The 16,054-nt window shown below is 41.1% G+C and overlaps 3 protein-coding genes across 3 annotated transcripts in view; all 3 read left to right on the top strand.

The window, feature by feature from the left end:
• Window positions 1-1,970: 1,970 nt before the first annotated feature.
• On the top strand, window positions 1,971-8,311 carry spdl1 (spindle apparatus coiled-coil protein 1). Its single transcript, XM_067598543.1, has 14 exons — window positions 1,971-2,080; window positions 3,768-3,938; window positions 4,158-4,334; window positions 4,763-4,957; window positions 5,095-5,244; window positions 5,642-5,740; window positions 5,893-6,003; window positions 6,094-6,234; window positions 6,386-6,492; window positions 6,690-6,810; window positions 7,088-7,154; window positions 7,289-7,480; window positions 7,630-7,699; window positions 7,977-8,311. The coding sequence occupies exons 2-14, from the start codon at window positions 3,768-3,770 to the stop codon at window positions 8,122-8,124; spliced, it is 1,749 nt and encodes a 582-aa protein (XP_067454644.1). The 5' UTR covers window positions 1,971-2,080; the 3' UTR covers window positions 8,125-8,311.
• A 422-nt stretch (window positions 8,312-8,733) lies between these two features.
• Window positions 8,734-14,514, top strand: sil1 (SIL1 nucleotide exchange factor). The gene is made up of 12 exons (XM_067598544.1): window positions 8,734-8,883; window positions 9,342-9,454; window positions 10,166-10,310; window positions 10,400-10,505; window positions 11,073-11,178; window positions 11,444-11,530; window positions 12,112-12,207; window positions 12,332-12,453; window positions 13,029-13,125; window positions 13,225-13,389; window positions 13,546-13,710; window positions 13,965-14,514. The coding sequence occupies exons 1-12, from the start codon at window positions 8,754-8,756 to the stop codon at window positions 14,163-14,165; spliced, it is 1,533 nt and encodes a 510-aa protein (XP_067454645.1). The 5' UTR covers window positions 8,734-8,753; the 3' UTR covers window positions 14,166-14,514.
• A 141-nt stretch (window positions 14,515-14,655) lies between these two features.
• The window catches only part of uvssa (UV-stimulated scaffold protein A), a 41,485-nt gene continuing 40,086 nt past the window's right edge, over window positions 14,656-16,054 (top strand). The window contains exon 1 of the mRNA XM_067598540.1: window positions 14,656-16,040. The gene's annotated coding sequence lies outside the window, so the exon portion shown is untranslated. The remainder of the gene's footprint in view (window positions 16,041-16,054) is intronic.

The following is a 16,054-nucleotide window of genomic DNA, read 5'->3' as shown; positions in this document are numbered from 1 at the left end:
ATGTAGAGCAAGCATTGTGTGGTGTGGGGACTTCAAGGCATATAACACATTGTGGGGGAGTGAGAAAACTCATGTTAATAGCCAGGTAATAGAAGACTTGTCAGATGAGAGGAATTTAGTCTGCTTAAACGATAGAGTTAAAACAAGAATAAATGTTCAAACAGGAAAGGAATCACAAATAATATTGCTCCTATATGTGTTTGGAAAGTGTACCAAGAGGTAAGGACTATTATCTAGTCCTATGCATGGTAAACATGAATGCATCTGTGACTGAAGTGGACAGGGGTGGAAAATGGGTTAAAAAGGGCACTGGCTAAAGCTGGTATGACTGCACCAGAGAGGGATGAAATATGCTATGTGATGATAAAACACTTAAGTGCAGAAGGTCTGAACAAATTATTACTGTATAATAAAGTGTGGGAGGAAGGTAGAATACCTTTGAGTTGGAAGGAGGCAGTCATTGCTTCCGTAAGGAAGCCAGGGAAAGATGCAAGCAAACCAACAAACTATACACCAATTGACTTAACATCACGCATATGTAAACTGATGGAATGAATGGTAAACGAAAGACTGATGTACTCTTAAGAGGAACAGGATATAATTGCAGGTAGTCAAAGTGGATTTAGGAAAGGAAGGGGTGCTTTGGATCCAGTATTATGTTTAGGAGATGACGTAAGGAAATTAATAAGGAAATGGTAGCAGCAGTTTTCTTTGATGTAGAAAAAGCATATGATATGCTATGGAAGGACGAGCTTCTGATAATTATCCAACCAAAAAAGTGCTACAGGCCTGTTGGAAAAGGGAGGGAACAGAAACATCAAGCAGCAAGCGACCTGGAAACACATTAAAAGTATTGTGGAATGGAGTTCTGCCTGACAGTGATGTGGCCTACAACCCCTGTGTGGGTACTAGAATCACTGGTCGTAGATTTAGAGTTACTTCAAGATAAGGCAAGGAAGAGAAGTGCACATCTAGTACATGAGTTCTATAGTTATACAGGAAGTAAACACACAGGGTATGTACAGGTGTTTATGGGCCGATCAAAAGATCCAATAACAGACAACACTGGTTCTGCAGTTGCAGTTCCTAGCCACAGGGCTGCAATATGCAAATGGGCATCAAACTTCTTAAGTGTATCTACGATTGAGTTGACCACCGTTTGGATGATTTTAGAGTGGAACTGATCTGTAGTGACTCAGCATCTGTTCTATACAGCCTAAAGCTTGATACATCCAGTAATCACCAAGACCTAGTATTTGAAATAATAGAAATACACTCACAAGTAATAAAACAAGCACTGTGGTCACACTCATTTGGGTTCCTGCGCACATGAGCATTCTGGGTAATGAGAGATTGGACAAACTAGCTAAAAAAACTGTTAAAAAAAGAAAACATAGACACTGCAATTAAACTTTCAAAATTAGAGGGAACGGGTATTGCATGGGGGAAAAAAATCAGTAAACAGTGGCGGCAGCACTGGGATCAGGAGGTAAGAGGAAGACAACCACATGCAATACAAAACAGAGTGAGAGAAACAGGGGAGGAAGGAAAAGAGGAGGCAGTAATGACCAGACTAAGAATAGGACACAGTAACCTGAACAGGACTCTCCACATTATAGGGAAGCATCCAACTGGACATTGTGAACACTCTCAGGTACCAGAAACAGTAGAATATGTACTTCATAACTGCAGGAAATATACCTCAGAAAAAAGGACATGATGGAGGGAATGAGGACATCAGGGATAACAGGGGAAGGTTTAAGGGGCATACTGGAGTGTGGTGGAAGCGGACCAAGCAGGAAGTGTCTGGTCAGCTTTCTTGAAAGAAAAGGATTGATAGGAAAAATCTGACAAACCCAACACTGTGGAGGTTAACTAACCCCCGAAGATGGCAGTAATGCAACATGAAGAACGCAAGGTGCTGCTAAACCCCAAAGAAGAAGAAAAAGATGCCGAGTCCACCTGACTGGCCAATCAGGCTCAACTCTCGTTAGGGCACGAACTCGTATCGCGATAGTTCAGACCTGGATTCAAACTGTGGCGGTTTGATTGTTTGACAACTGTGCACTACGCCGACAAGGTAAATATCTACATTTATGTGCTCGTATATTGTGTATATTTTATAGTAACTTAGTTTAGTAGACTTAATGGCGTTTGTTTGATAATAACAAGTTGGTAACTTCAGTTCCACCGCCATGATTGTCGCCACTGTCTACAGTTAAGCAGACAGAACTTGACTGGCTGGACAGAAACGTTAAGCCTAAAATTACCTTAGTAACGTATCTTATTAGACGTTAAGCTTCCATAAACAGTGGTGCAAAGTAACTAACGTTATGTACATTTACTCAAGTACTGTACTTAAGTTAAGCACAATTTTGAGGTACTTGCACTTCACTTGAGTATTTCAAGTGTATGTGATGCTACCTTATAACAGTTAGCTACTTCCACTCCACTACATTTCAGATGGAAATATTGTACTTTCTCTTCCACCACATTTGTTTGACAGCTTTAGTTACTTTTCAGATGATAATTTGACACAATGGATAATATAACAAGCTTTTAAAATACAACACATTGTTAAAGATGAAACCAGTGGTTTCCAACCTTTTTGGCTTTTGACGTCTTACAAAAAGCAGTGTGTAGTCGGGGTCACATTTCACATGTCTATGAGTTGTTAACAGCTCCACCAAATAGTGATTTTTCCCTCTAAACTTCTCACATGCTTTCATTTCAATAAATGTTCAAATGATCCAATATTTCACCAAAATCTACCAAGACTAAACTAGTTAACTAACTGTATATAAAGTAGTGTAAACTAGCTCCACCTCCAGCAGCTACAACAGTAACATGCTGCTCTAACACTGATGCTTCACTATTAATAATCTAATGATGTCATATATAATAATATATCAGTCAGAGGGACCAAACCACTACTTTTACTGCAATACTTTAACTACATCAAGCTCATAATACTTATGTACTTTTACTGCAATACTTTAACTACATCAAGCTCATAATACTTATGTACTTTTACTGCAATACTTTAATTACATCAAGCTCATAATACTTATGTACTTTTACTGTAATAGGATTTTTCATGCAGGACTTTTACTTGTAATGGAGTATTTTTACATTGCTGTATTGGTACTTTTACTATAGTAAAGTATCTTAATACCTCTTTCACCACTGAAGAGACTCTCTCATTGTTCATGATCTGTAAAATGTATTTAGTTGTTGGCTCAGCTGAATGAAGTGTATTGTGATGTGTGGATTATGAGGCGTCTGAGGATAATGTTAAATGGCTCATAGTCTTCAGTCTTCCAGCTTTTTATTTAGCTTAAAAAGATAAACATGTAGTGTAACAGTAACTGACTTGTTAGCATTAACACTAGCTAACTTAGGAAGATGAAAAAATAACAAAGCTGGCTGTTAGCTAGCGTTACATTATTTGCTACGCAACGCTCAGGTCTTGAAGAATTTGTTGGCATTAATAAACATTGAGCTACCTTTGTGGTACAGGCTCCAATGCAGACATTCATTTAAAATGTCACTAAGCCAAAATGACCCAGGCAGGGAAGATTTTATGGACCAAGTAAATAACTTGTAAATAAAGTCTGTGATATAATTATGTACCTCTAACAAAAATGTAATGTAGATATATTCACACACATATTTGCGAGGTCATTACAGTGACTTAAACCAGTGCTCAACAGGGCTGGAAGCATAAACCTGAACTTACAGACAATCTTCTCTCCTTGTCCCTCCAGATGTGTGAGAAAGCAGCAGAAGAGGAGATACAGCGGCTGAGGAGCCAGCTGAGGGAGAGGGAGGAGCAGGTCCAGCAGGCTGCCCAAGCTGGATTGGATCTGCTCAACCAGCAGATGGAACTGCAGAACAGGCTGGAGGAACAGAGAGTGGAGATGACCAACGCACTGGAGGTATGACCCCAATCATAATGGTATCACAATCTCAATGGTATCTAGCCATGCAGATAGTTTCAGTTCAGTTTCAGGGTTTTAATATATCCACATGTAAAATGTCAAGAATTTCTTCATGACAAAATAGTTCCAATGACTAGTGTTCACAGTGAAGTCTGCTGATTATCTAGACATTGTTTCAAACTTCTACACCTGCTGTCTGTGTGATGCGTGTTTTAGGCTCTCGAGCAAGACAAGTACTCCCTACAGAAGGAAGTTGAGCTGAAGACTCGGATGCTGGAGTCATTGCAGTCAGACTACGACTGTGTAAAGAACCAGCAGAGACAGCAGCTTCAAGAAGAACAAGAACATCTGGAGAGGAGCCACAGCATGGCAATCAATGATCTCAACAACAAGGTACATTTACCAATGGTCTACTATTGTCTGGTGTTGGAGAGTAGAGAAGTAAACAGAGTTCATTTCTTTTTATCTGTCCATTTAACATACAAACTTACAACCTAAAGCTGCACTAATCAATATTTTTTTTATATTAACATTTGATCAAATGACGATCAAATCAAATGATGTGTAAAATGAAAGAGGTCACTAGTAGTGATGAATCCAGAGAAAACTATCAGCAGCCTGCAGCTTTGTAGCCTCTTAACTCTCCAAACTGTGCCACTAAACAACAGACAGGCAGTTAGTTAGGAGCTGGTAGAGAGAAGTCACTCAGTTTCAGAGTGACTGTGGGGTTCAAGCAGGCTCAGGCTGTAGTTGTCTTTCTCACCACCATAAATAATCAGTAGAAGTATAACATTGCAGTTGATGTCTTTGTCATGATTCAGATGCTGAGGTTGCAGTCGGCTCTGGATGAATCCCAGCTTAATGAGAAACAGCTGAAACACAAACTGGAAGTGCAGACAGAGACGCTGAATAACAAGATGGAGGAGCTGCGAGCTCTGAACGAACACACCCAGAGCTCCATGACGTCTGAGATGATGGAGGTGCAGATGAAGATCATGGAGCTTGAGAACATTAAGGTGAGAGAGAGCTTTCTCTAATCTGCTGCTGCTTCTTTGCAAAGTGCCAAACTGGATCTCATCTCATTCTAAACGGTGTCCCTGATATTTGGTGCTCTTGAGTGAGAGAGAGAGGTGAAATATGTTTTGTCTACCAGGTGGAGTTGGAACAGACGCTACAGGAATCACAGTACAGAGAGCAGCAGCTGGAACTGACCAATAGCAGCCTGCAGCGTCACCTCGAGCGAATCACAGAGGAGAAAGAGGACAGAGAAAAAGAAGCTGTTTCCTGGTTCAATTCATTAGAGGTAACCATGGTTACTACATTTGTACAGAGTTGATAGCTGAACTAAATAGATTGAGCCTTATTCAACTTTGTTAGTGTGTGTGTGTGTGTGTGTGTGTGTGTGTGTGTGTGCATTAATACACCTTTGATCATCAAGATTTATCAATACAGGATACTGAAGGATGATTCCAGTTGAAGTTGGATTAATATCTTCAGTGTATATCTTACATTGATATTGAAACTTTGACTCAATGACTACAGAGAGAAGCCTCAGTGTTCAGATCATCCACTACTTTAATCACAGCACAGTTTTGCATGATGAGATGGGAAACACTGACCGTCTGTGCATCTCTTTGTCCCTCTGTGTCAGTAACTGCGTCTCTATGTCTTTATATCTCTGCCTCTCCGTCATGCCACAGAAATCTCGTGAGGCGAACCGGGACCTCCAGATCCAGTTGGACCAGGTTCTACAGCAGGCCCAGGATCCAAACAGCAAAGGCAACTCCCTGTTTGCTGAGGTAAAAACCAAACTGAGTTATTCAGAAACCCAACAGCAAGGGGAAGCTCTGAAGTTAGAGCTAGTTAGTTGAACCGTTCTACCTAGCTGAGTTTAACAATCTCAAAAACACTATAAATTGTGTGTGTGTGTGTGTATCTTTTTGCATTACAGTTGGAGGATAAGCGCTCTGAGATGGAGAAACAGCTTATCAGTATGAAGGTCCAGTATCAGTCGCTGCAGAAACAACACGCTTTCAGTAAACAGCAGCTGCAGCGCATGAAGGTACTGTGTGTTGTAGAGGGCAACTGGAGGAATGAAAATATAAAGGTGCACAGGAGCGGTTACTTGAATGGCTGTTCATGTGTTGTGCAGATCCAGATAGCCACTCTGATGCAGCTCCAGGGATCGAGGGCTGACCCTGCTCAGCTGGAGAGACTGCAGTCCATGCTGTCTGAGAAGAACGGAGAGATCCAAAACCTAATGACCAAACTACAGAGACTGGAGAAGGTGGAGGTGAGCGGGAGTGACACAAACCAATCAACAGACTAGAGAAAAGTTGAATTGTTAAATAGTCTTGTGACTGAACTACAGAAACTGAGGCAGGTGGATTTTTTTCAGATGCATTATGTAATTGAATATCTTGTTCTATATCTTGTGTGTGTAGATGATGTTGAAGTCTCAGCCAGCTAATCCTGCTCCAGCTGAGAGCGGCGACGGCCAAGATGAAACCTACTACACTGACCTGCTCAAAATGAAGCTCAACAACACTGTGTGAGTTTGAACTGCCTCATCAGCAAATCAGTTGTGTAAAACCTCATGTCATCAAGTAGTTTGTCACATCTGCCACACATATGTCTTCCAGAGGTATTTACAGTTCAAAGGGGAGTATCTTACATTTGCTGCTCACACAGATATATCTATATGCATAAGGTCCGTGGTTCACTGAAATCTTGTGTGTGTGTTTTCAGTAAGGATGCAGAGCGTCTAGGAGATGAACTTTCCCTACAGAGGATGAAGTCTTTGTCAGAGAGCCAGAGAGCTCTGGAGCTGGAGAGGAAACTCTTCACATCTGAACGGCTGCTCAAACAGGTGAAAAGCTGCTCTCACTGTCATTGTGTCCTTTAATACTGTATGTCTGTTGAAGTGGAAATGCTATTTTAAGCATGAAGGAAGGAAATGTGCCAAAGAAACTATTTTTAAACTAATACATTTTTCTGTGTGCAGTCGTGGCTCTCAACACGTCATTCATTTTCTTTCGTCTTGATATTGAACTACATACTTCTACAGTATACAGTATGATCCCTGTATTGTGATATTTGAAGTAAAGCTTTCATGGTCTATTTCTCTTTCCTGCATCCTGCTAAAGGCTCAGAGTGATAAGATCAAACTGCAGCTACGAGTAGAGGAGCTTCAACACAAATATGAACCCAAAGGTAACTAGAATAATACTAATCCCACATTCACACATCAGGCATCTTTCTTCTGTTTCATTTCTGCAGGAAGTGTATGAAAATCTGATAACTTGTTCATTGGACTGTGTATGAATGTTGAACATTTTTGTCTCTAGAGGCAAAAAAGAATCTCATCCAGAGGAGAAAGAAAGAGAAGCTTCCCGTAGACATCGTACCCTCCTCTGAAGCAGCCACATTTGATAAGGGTGAGCAGGTCGTTGCCGTGGAGATGGATGTCACAAATACTAAGACTACAGACCCTGAGGCTGACACCTGTCCTACAGCTGAGCCAGTGAGCTCAACACAAGGTGTGTGTTGGAAGTCAGTTAAGTGAAACAGAATCAAAATGTGGAATCAAAATGAAATCCGGTCATATAAGCATTACATGAAGTGATGTCTTCATGTGATGTGATGGCACGGCACCATTAATCATTCCTATTTTGTGTTGTGTGTTCAGAGCCTGAGCCAAGGCCTGCGAAGTGTGTGAAGATCAGTGGAGATGAGCCTGTTGTGATTCCCAACCCCAGGTCAGTGTATGTACCGTCAGCAACAGTGAAGATTCAAGGACATTAACACACAAACAAACACAAACAAAACACACATTTATCTCTCTGTGTCCTAGTTTCAGTGTCAGAGTTGAGTCTGGAGCTGCTGATTCTTGTGTTCAGTCAGGAAACCAGTCGAAACTTTCAGTGACTTTTGTTTCCGCAGTTTATTCCTCCTTACCTCAGTTTGAGATACTTAGATCCATCTCATTTCTCCTCTTTACACTGACTGTATGAATGTGTGTGTTGGTCTCTTCAGCTCTCCTGTGACGGACTATGATGTGAAGGAGTTGGAGGAGAACCAGCAGCAGAACAGAAGAGAGGAGAGAAGAAGGAAACAGAAAACAGTGGAGATGATCCATGTCAGCTCTAACAACAGCATGGAGAACCAGTGTGCTCAGCAATAAGACTCACTTGGTTTATGTGCTATGTGTATGTGTATGCTGCCATAAATAGTCTGTATCTCTTTAACCTGAATACTTCTACTTTTACAAATTGCCTGTACTTTTTTTCTGCTTTTTCCCCCCACAGTACATTGTATACTGTCAATATTTAATCTTAATAAAAACATATAGCAACATACAATATTCTGTTTGCTTTTCCCAAACATCTGAATATTTGTCTGTTTACTTCCATTCTCTGTTTATGTTGCCACAATAGACTTAACTTTAATAGATGTGTACATTTTGTCATAAATTCACTTGAAACAGACCTTTTTACGGCAGCCTGATGGTGCCTTATCAGTGGTGCTGAAAATGCTTTGTAGGGAAAAATAATAGTTGAAGCGCTATTCAGAGACAATGTTTTCACTATTTAAGTCTAAAATTGTTATGTTTCATTATACTATATTATATTATTTTATGTTGTGCAGACTAACCTTTGTGGCATATTGGTTATTTGTGGCGGTGTACTATACAGTAAATACAACCATTATATTGTAATTGCTATTCTCACTCCTACCAGTTGGTGGCAGCACTTTTGTTATTGACAAACCGCGATACCGCGTTAAAGAAGAAGCCACATATAACGTGGACCAATGAGACTGCAGTGGAAAGTGATAGAAGCCTTCAGATGTATGCGGGAACTGTCGCTGTGTTTGTGTGAAGTCACGAGAGATAAACACTGTACTTCTATCTGCTTCTCACCTTTTACCTTCACTGAAGCAGGTGAGTTGCTGCCGACAGCTGACATTATTATCTGAGTCGTATCCAAGCTAACACTGAACTGTTAGCTGATAGTGTTTGCTGTTCTGTGGTCACTACCAGCCAGTCCCTTCATCCTTGCTTGTGGATATTCATGCTCTTGTCACTGACGTTGTCACGCCAAACTCATGACGGTCACACATCTGTCTTACAGTGTATTTGCGGAGCCAACTCTAAAATATGCAGTGAAAAAGTACTAAAAAGACACCACAGATGAGGTTGTTGTTATTCTTTGGTACCTTTGACTATAACGTACGAAGCAACAGTAAAACATGAGATTAGTGAAGGGAGTCTGGCCTGGTGAGAGACACTCAGCAGGCAGACTGAGCTCAGATCCAGGTGTTAGCAGCTGGCCAGCTGGGATTTAGAATATGAGCTTTATATATGATACTGACGTACCGGTGTGTCCTCCTGTGTTTCAGTCATCATGAGGCTGATATCCAGCAGTGCAAGAGGACCTTCATCCAGCTGTTTAACCCTGACTTTTCTCATGCTGCTGCTTTGCTGTCACATAGCCAGCAATCTGGGCCACAAGGTGAGTCATATTGTATTATAGTTGTGTTGTATGCTGGGTTTGGTGACAGGCTACTCTGTCTTATGTTATGTAATGTTTCAACACTTTTGGGGTGGGACATGCAACAAGGTGACATCAGCCTGTGTGTAGTTAAACTTTAATATGGATGAGAAGACAGCCACATGGTGCAACTGCAGCTTGTACTTAATGCCTCAAATGGTCTCTGATTTTATCATACTGACTGCTGACCAGGAGGTGATATTTTCCAATGAAATTAAAGCTTCACTAATGTGAGAAAAGTCATGAACTAGACATAAAAAACAGATTACCTGAGGCTTATCTTCCCTCATCACAAGGGAGAAGTAGTTGCAAAATTGACAAAAAACTGCTGATTTCTTCTGTTTCTTTTGATTCTTTGGACAATAATGTAAGCAGCTTTCTGCAGCTGGAAGGTTCAGCAGAGAACATACAGAATGGTGTATATGGCAGTAAGGTCAGTGAGATTTCAAGCACTAAGATGGAAGTTGAATATTATGTACTGATCTAAGACAATATCTGAGTAAACAAACAGTTCAGTGCCTCTAAAACTAATATGCAAGCACACATAATAAATAAAGTCTTATTAAAAGCAAATGAGGCTTTCTGTGTTAAAATGAAGACTTCCAGCAAGTTGTTGGTCAAAGATCCAGTGATTTTTTTTTTTTTTTTTTTGCATCCTTTTTGTCTGTGCAGTCTGAATCTGCCCTAACCGTGGTGGAGAATACAGAAGGAGGAGAAGGAGCAGGTAGCGATGAAGACGAGGAGGCGACAGTTGAAGAAGATGAAGGAGATCTAGAGGTGGTCCAACCTACTGAGGAGTGGCAAACACTCAAACCAGGTAATGGATATAGTGAGAGGATGTAAAGGTACTCTGTTGTACTCAAACATCATCTTATTTTGTTTTTGACTTTGTGTGTGTGTCTGCAGGCCAGGCGGTGCCAGCAGGTTCCCATGTGAGGCTGAATCTCCAGACAGGTCAGAGGGAGGTCAAACTGGGAGAGGAGCAGCTTAAATACTGGACACAGGAACACAGGTATGTACAAGCAGCAGAGACAGTGATCACAGCCGCCTGAGTCTTTCTGGGTTTGTCGTGCAAAGTTGACCTCTCCAGCTTGACCTTCGTTCTGTGCTTCTGCTCAAAGATGAATCTTCACCCAGTCTGAACTCACCTGTTCTCTGCAGCAGTTTTTTTTTAAGGATCTCACTGCAGTTGACTCCTGGCACTGTTCCCTGCAAACTTAACTTCAGGATTCCTGCATATATCCTGTCCCTGAATCCTGATCAGTCTCACGGTCACTGCGGATGAGAAGCAGCCTCAACATGTACTGTACAGATTGTTATATCCATGTGATGGTGGGCTGCTCAGGGTTCAGGTCAAGGTCAAATAGACTGAAGTCAACTGGCTTTTAATAAAGACTGATTCTCTCAGAGGTTATACTTTCACTTTCTCATCTGCTAAATAGTGGATTTATTGTTCTAAATCCTCTTTGCTGGTGTGATGGTAGAAAATTCACAGCATTGCCAACACATGTTGTATAAGGTAACAGGAAGAAGATTATATATATATATATATATATCAACAAAAGTCTGTGTTTCCCAGGGAGAAGAAGGAGACCGAGTCCTCCTTTAGTCCTGATGAGCTGAAACAGGCCATGAAGAAGATCAAGGAAGACCAGAACCCTGCGAGCAAAGATGCAGACCAGCAGGTATTAATAAAGCATAGAGAGTATACAACACACAGACGTAAAGCTAAGATATAAACATCCATTTTCTGGAGAGTTTGAGGTGCTGAGAGCTGAGGTGTAATATGGTTTCATACACAGAACTCAGGAGCAACAATTTTTACAGTTTTTCACAACCCTGAAATTTAGTGATATAAATATATATATATATATATATATATATAGAGTGTGTCTGCATCTGTACAAGTATTCATTACCGACATGTTCTCTCCTTGCTGTGTGTTTGTAGGACTCTGTGTCATCTAAGTTTCGCCCTCTTGAGGAGTTAAAGAGAGACATGGCTCAGCTGGACCTGCTGGTTGAGACGGATGTTCAGGTACATCACTGTGAGCTAAATATGGGAGAACTGCGTCATTGAGAAAGACAACAATGTCCCAATGTCAGAATATTTTCTTTTAATCATGTTAACAGAGCAGAGCTGTCACTGACAGTGACTGTCTATCTATCTTAAACAGTCTTCAAAATCGAATCGAAATGTGAGTTCTAAATGTTTTTGTATGGTGGTCACAGGCTGTCAGGAGATGTTATACACCTATAAAGTAAAAGTGTGATTGTTTGGACAGTGGATTGAGCTGCAGGAAGCTCTTTAATCCTGTTGAGCAGAGTTTCAGTCAAACACTGTCACTACTGTTAGCTCCAGTAGCTCCAGTAGCTCCAGTAGCTCCAGAGCTCATCCACTCACAGTAGACAAGTGTCAATTTTAGCAAAACCTTAAATGAACTTAGATTAATTCATCATTTTTCTTTGGTTAAACCATCCTGCTGCTTGTGCTGCTTGTACTTTTACTGCAGTAGGATTTTTCATGCAGGACTTTTACTTGTAATGGAGTATTTTTACGTTGCTGTATTGGTACTTTTACTGAAGTAAAGTATCTTAATATCTCTTGATGTCTTGTAGGTTATGAAGCGTCTGCTGGATCAGTTCAACAGCAGCAACTCGACTATGCAGCAGCGGCTGAGCATCCTGCTGGAGCTGGAGTATCTGGTGCATCAGGTAACAACACACATCAGAACCTACACACACGCTCTGAGGATGAAAGATTAAAGAAGGATACTGAGAGTCAGGTTTTTTAACTTCTGTGTTTATGTTTGTGTTTATGTTTGTGTGTGTGTGCTAGGTGGATAATGCTCAGACCCTGTGCTCGATGGGGGGTCTTCAATTCATTCTTGAAGGTCTGAACAGCTCTGACTTCAGATTACAGGAGAGTTCTGCCTTCGTCCTGGGCTCTGCTTTGGCCAGGTACAAACTGCAAACCTGTCACATCACATTTACCTAAAATATTCACTCTGCTACACAATGTCAAACAACACCAGAATCCATCACTTTTCTGTGTTTAATATCAAAATACAGTTATCTTACAGTATGTAGTTGTGTAGTATAGAGAGACCACATCAGTTTATGCACATGTCTGAAAATGTTGATAATCAACACAGAACAGAGAAAATGCTACAAAAAGGCAAACTTCTGTCATAGAAAATGAAGGACATTTCAGCAGAAACAGAACCTCCATGGATGGTTATCACTTAATATTAAATCTATATTTTTCTTGATGAGACTATATATGAGCTCCACTGACACTATGTGTATTAGGACTGAAAGTTAACAGCAGTAATTTAGACCTGCAGATGTAGCCTTGGTGGTGGCGGTGGTGCCATCCACAGGCAAGGAGAGTAATAACACTTGCACCACCTGCAGACAGTGTTAGTTTTCTTGCCACCAGGTGGTGCAGCTTGCAGTGGAACTGCAGGTCTGAGACTGGTGGACTGTTGCTCTGCAGGTTGATAATACTGACTGTTCTGTTTTCTGTCCTGCAGCAACCCAGTGGTCCAGGTGAAGGCTGTGGAGAGTGGCGCTCTTCAGACGCTGTTAACCGTCCTGGCCACCGCACAAGCACACAGTGTCAAAAAGAAGGTGCCTACATGTATCCTACACACCCGTTTATTTTCAGGAGTGTAAACATACAGGCTGTCAGTTGTTGATGTTTTCTGTGTGTGATTGTCCTCCTGTCAGGTTCTGTTTGCAGTAGCGTCCCTCTTGCGTCACTTCCCCTTCGCGCAGCATCACTTCCTGTCTCACGGCGGGCTGCAGGTGCTGTCAGAGCTGTTCAGGACAGACGGGAGGGGAGCTCTGCGCACACGTATCGTCACCATGTTATATGACATGATCAGTGAGAAGGTACAACAAAGACAAACTGTTAAATGTTATGTAGTAGGTCAAAGCTCTTTTAATCAGCACTCTGGTTTATTCTTCTGCACTTTGTCATGTGGATGAAACCTCTTGTTGATAATGTAAGGTAGATGGTGCTGATGCTGGTCTCCTCTGGTCCACCAGGAGCTGATCTCTCAGGCAGGTCTGGACCCGGTGCTGGACGCCTCCCATGAGGAGCGTGTGCGTCAGTACTCCAAGGTGTCTCTGCAGGGGGAGCTGCTGGAGAAGGGCTGGTGCAGTCTGGTGCCTCAGCTGCTAGAGTCCTCTGAGCATGACTACAGAGAGAAGGTGGGTCCTAATAAGATAAGATGAGCAATCAGGTGTATCCAAAAGAAACCTCCATGTGGGGCCAAACAGATAAAAATGGTGATAAAAGGGAAAATTAAGTCAAAAACAGGAAAAAAAGGTAGGGAGCTGTGGTGAGAATGATTACTGTCTATAACATTAATTAACAGCCTTATAAAAGAGCCGGGCTGGCTAAACAAGTCAATGTAGTGTATGAAGTGAACTTGTTCTAAGTGTTTGTCTGGTCCTTTTTGCAGGCTCTGCGGGCTTTGCTGGCGATGGCTCCGGTGTGTTTGGAGCAGTACCGCTCAGACAGCTCTCTGCTGGGCTCGCTGGTCTCTCTGAGAGACCAGTACCAGGAAATGGTCCAATCAGAAATGATTCTGGGAGAGGAGAACGGCTACTTTGCAGAGATTGTAGATCTAATAGATGCACTGCAAGTCAAAATGAGTATCTGATGTATCTAAACAACGAGCGGAGTGACATTTTCTATCAGCAAACGGTGCAGAGAGGAGACAACAGACTAATATATACACTGTGGGGAGGAAACCACCTCCCAGTACAGAACTAACTCCTCAATGTCAGACTCAGTGCTTCTGTTACATCCAACTCAAGGACGAGGGATGTTACTCTGAGGACATGAGTGTTGGGCTTGATGCTGTCGATCAGTATGAACTTCACCAAGCAACATTTCACTGGTGGTCTCTGAAAGGTTTTGGAGAGGGACGAGAATTGGAGCAGATTGAATCTTTAAAGAGATATTTTTACTTTGTGTTGATTATTTAAAAATTAAATTATTTAAAATGATGGTGTCATATTAATATGTTTAAACACTTGTAAGACTTTTGTGTTTAGGGATCTCTTGTAGCTTTACCTTCAAATCAAATCAGAAGTTATTCAGTGTTTAAAGTTATACTCTTATACACTGGTTGATCTATGTAGACATCTGAAGAAGAAACAAGTCAGCCTGTGTGTGATACTGATACTTCCTATAGTCTGCAGACTGCATGGATTTAAGGTGTGTGTCAGAGATCAGTCACAGGTAACGATAAAGTGGAAGTGCATACAGAAAGCAAAGCAAGCATGTTCACAGAGGGACTTTATTTCACAGCAGACATATTGGCATGTCATAGTAAAGTGTCATTGATAACATTAATGATGGCTACATTGTAATCAGATGTTCCAACTTCATGGCTGTGGTTCTTTTGTCAGGAAAGACATTTTGGTACATCACAGCAGGAAAAACTCAGGTGTAAATTCCATGTAGCTGCTTCAGTGTCAGGGTCCTGGTAGTGTACAAGCTGCTTCACTGTCACACTCTTCAGGTGCATGTCAATTCCCTTATCTGATTGCTACTCAATCCTTGCTTGACATGGAAGTTGTTCCAGTCCGCCATCATCATCATCTTTGTTAATTGTTGGTCTGATCAACAACAAAAAAACATAAACAATTTTCTTCATTCATTAGAAAGATTTGTCTTTTCATGATCTTGTTATTTTTTCCTCATTAACCTTTATTATGGATAAAATTAAAGTCAGGGAGAGTCTGTCTGTCAGCAAGAAACAGTTCAAACACATTTATATTTGACATCATTTATTGTGATTTTCATTCAGTCACATGAGGCAGTAAATTTCCTGAGTGTCGGGTTTGTTATGAGTTACATAATTTCAATTTTTCCTGAAACATTTAGCCTAAAAAATAATTTCCAGTGTTCAAAAGACACCCTGATCATATTCTGGGTTATTAAACAATGAATTCACAATCAAAATATCAATAAATACAGATGCAAATAATGAATAAATAATATAAATGCATTCTGCCAGTAGAAATGGTTGATGTGCCTCTGAGCAGGACACAGTATAAATACTGAATTCAGGTTTTTATTTTTGTGCAGGTGTTTGTTAAACAGGTAAAAGGCTACAGGGAGAAAACTGCTGCTCTGGCAGTGATAAGTCTGCACCTTTATTAGTATTAGCACAGTGCATATGTGTGCAGAAACAAAGCATCAAAAGTTGCTACAGCTTCCTCTCTCCTGGTTTTCTCTCTCCTGGCATGGTGTCCTTGCATCTTTTGTGGGACGGACTAAGGAAAAGATGGAAGTGAGGGAAAAGTGGATGCAATTTAAGGGAATTGGGGTGTACCCCTGGTTTACTGGGACACTAACAGAGCCATCGTTAATGTTATCACCTGTGCGTTTACTATGACAAAGCAAAATGTCTGTTGAGAAAAAGGCAAGCTTATAACATCTGTGAAGCCCCAGCTGAGGCCCAGCTCCACTGACAGGACGGGGACAGGAACAAATGACAAATAAAGCTCCAACATCACCTTTTCTGGTACTGATAATTGT

Source organism: Thunnus thynnus, chromosome 9 (assembly GCF_963924715.1).
Source record: "Thunnus thynnus chromosome 9, fThuThy2.1, whole genome shotgun sequence".
Lineage (NCBI taxonomy): Eukaryota > Metazoa > Chordata > Actinopteri > Scombriformes > Scombridae > Thunnus > Thunnus thynnus.
This window is presented reverse-complemented; position numbering and strand designations above follow the sequence as displayed.

Bases quoted from the DNA above. Each gene is read 5' to 3' on its own strand.
- spdl1 (XM_067598543.1), top strand. From the start codon at position 3,768: ATGTGTGAGAAAGCAGCAGAAGAGGAGATACAGCGGCTGAGGAGCCAG. The intron at 6,004-6,093 runs GTACTGTGTGTT...TGTGTTGTGCAG, and splicing joins AGCAGCTGCAGCGCATGAAG to ATCCAGATAGCCACTCTGAT. The intron at 6,811-7,087 runs GTGAAAAGCTGC...ATCCTGCTAAAG, and splicing joins CTGAACGGCTGCTCAAACAG to GCTCAGAGTGATAAGATCAA.
- sil1 (XM_067598544.1), top strand. From the start codon at position 8,754: ATGAGACTGCAGTGGAAAGTGATAGAAGCCTTCAGATGTATGCGGGAA. The intron at 11,179-11,443 runs GTATTAATAAAG...GTGTGTTTGTAG, and splicing joins GCAAAGATGCAGACCAGCAG to GACTCTGTGTCATCTAAGTT. The intron at 11,531-12,111 runs GTACATCACTGT...GATGTCTTGTAG, and splicing joins TGGTTGAGACGGATGTTCAG to GTTATGAAGCGTCTGCTGGA.